The 2,088-nt window shown below is 48.3% G+C and overlaps 1 protein-coding gene across 3 annotated transcripts in view; it reads right to left on the reverse strand.

The window, feature by feature from the left end:
* The window catches only part of ATP6V0A1 (ATPase H+ transporting V0 subunit a1), a 68,782-nt gene that overhangs the window by 8,101 nt on the left and 58,593 nt on the right, over nucleotides 1-2,088 (reverse strand). For all 3 annotated transcript variants that reach the window (XM_003786335.3, XM_003786334.3, XM_023511261.1), the window contains 2 exons: nucleotides 1,687-1,804; nucleotides 1,218-1,389 (listed from right to left, as the gene is read on the reverse strand). In XM_003786335.3, the coding sequence (XP_003786383.1) occupies nucleotides 1,218-1,389; nucleotides 1,687-1,804 (290 nt within the window). The remainder of the gene's footprint in view (nucleotides 1-1,217; nucleotides 1,390-1,686; nucleotides 1,805-2,088) is intronic.

Genomic DNA, 2,088 nt, shown 5'->3' on the forward strand with positions numbered 1-2,088 from the left:
GGCAGGTCCGGGCTGGGGATTCGAACCCGCCACCTTAGGTGTACGTGGCTGGCGCCTTAGCCGGTTGAGCTATAGGCGCCGAGCCAACGCAGTGGTTTTCAACCCCTGTGCCACAAAAAATTTTAAAGACCAATAATTAAATTATTTTCAGGTTATTTTCGAAAAAAAATCAAAGCACAGTTAAGTATATTCTTCTTTTTAACTTTTTTTTTTAATCAACATTTAAGAGTTCATGAAAGTTTAACTATAAGTTCAAGTGTGCCAAGAATTAAAAAAGGTTGAAAATCACTGCTCTAAGGGGAGGGTCTAGGATTTCCAGAAACAATGCAATCTGAGACTCCTCCAAAGAGGGAGAATCACGACATACATAAAGGAGGAAATGAGATTCAAGAGATTGCGTTTGAGGTAGAACAGCCAGATAAAAGACAGGCTGCCTAGTGTTTAGCTTAAGTATGTCTCATGCACATCCAGGAAATACTCATACTAAAAAACTACATTGTTTACCTGAAATTCAAACTTAACTGAGTATTCTGTATTTTTATTTGCTGAATCTGATAAGCCTAGTGTGAGGTCACAGTCACAGCTGAGACCCAGACCTATGTCTCCCACTCCCTGAGACTGAGCTCTCTTCCCGTGCAGAGACACTAAGAGTCATATGCTACGTTAAAAAAACAAACAAGCTTCCCCCAAACCTGCGCTTCTGAAGAAGCTGCCTTTGGTATAACAAGCCCCATGTTACAGAACTAGGAATCCCACTGCCCCTCAGTGGAGCTGCCAAGTGTCCTACTAAAGACCCCTGGCACAATAACAGAACAAAGGGGACAAGCCGTGCTCTACCTCTTTCCTGGACTTGAAAGTATATTCCAGAACTGCTTTCATTGTTCTGAGCACAGTAGAGTTACATGCCAGAGCAAAGAACAAAAACAGAAACCTTCAAACAAACAAAACTTGTAAGACCTCACAGCTCGGTTAAGCCATAATCGAGAGCACTTGAGCCACACTCATCAGGGCTGCTCCCTGGAACCTAGCAAAGGACGAGCTGTGCTCTCTTGGGGCCAGTTTCTGTTGCTTACTGCCAAGGCTGGTGCTTGGAGGTCCTGAGGTGAAGCTCATGCCAGGCCAGCTCACACTTCCTAGAGCACACCCTCTGGGAAATAGGCCCCCTCACTACAGCTAAGGACATGTCCCCTGCCACCCCTGTCCCCATTGCCCCTCACCAGTGTAACCGCAGAGCATGGAGGAAGGCTGAGAGGCCCTCCATGATCAGGAGGATGGCCACGGTCAGGGTGGCAAAGGCGGCGAAGATGAAGAAAAGTGCCAAACCTCCTCCCAAGCTCTTCACACTCAGGCCGATATGGATCACCATGGTCCAAAGCACCTCAGATAGCTCTAGAGGACAAGGAGACACGTGTGGTTTAGTTTGGGAAGAGGTGCCGTGGGTCACCTGTTCTGTCCTCCCTCACCTGGGGGCTCCCTGCATTTTGGCTTTCCCATGGCCTTAGCAGGACCACCGTGCGGAGCTAACACAAGTGCTAAATTTCCTGTCTATACTCATTCTCCCTGGGTTCAGAAGCCAGATAATTCCAGAACTTTCACAACATTTCCCCTCCACTTCACCCCCCACCAGAGGGAGTGCCCAGGGAAGGGGAAAACCATAGTTCTAGAGAGAGAGAGAAATAAACTCACGTGCATGAGCCAGGCTGAGGGCCCAGAGCCGCAGGTAGGAGGCAGTGTTAGAGATGCAGCCCAGGCAGTACTCAATGGTGTGGATAGCCTGGTGGACCATGGTGTCCCCAAAGTCAAACTGTCATGGGAGGAAACCAGAGAGAAGAGATAAGGCTAGGAGGGGAAGGTGCAGGAGTCCTGAGCCACCTGGCACTTTGAGTGTGGGCCAAGGCAGGGGGCTACACTCTTCACAGTTGGTGTCTCACCTTTGTGGGGGCAGGAGCACCCAGTGTTGAGCTCAGGTGGTGATTTCAGCAATGTCTTCCCTGGAAATCCTGCCTGGCTTAACCCTCAACTGGGATATCTCCATGTCCCCATATGCTACATCTTAAACTACATCTTTTTTTTTTTTTTTTTTTTTTT

This window comes from Otolemur garnettii, unplaced genomic scaffold (genome assembly GCF_000181295.1).
Source record: "Otolemur garnettii isolate 467f Iridium unplaced genomic scaffold, OtoGar3 scaffold00018, whole genome shotgun sequence".
Classification (NCBI taxonomy): Eukaryota; Metazoa; Chordata; class Mammalia; order Primates; family Galagidae; genus Otolemur; species Otolemur garnettii.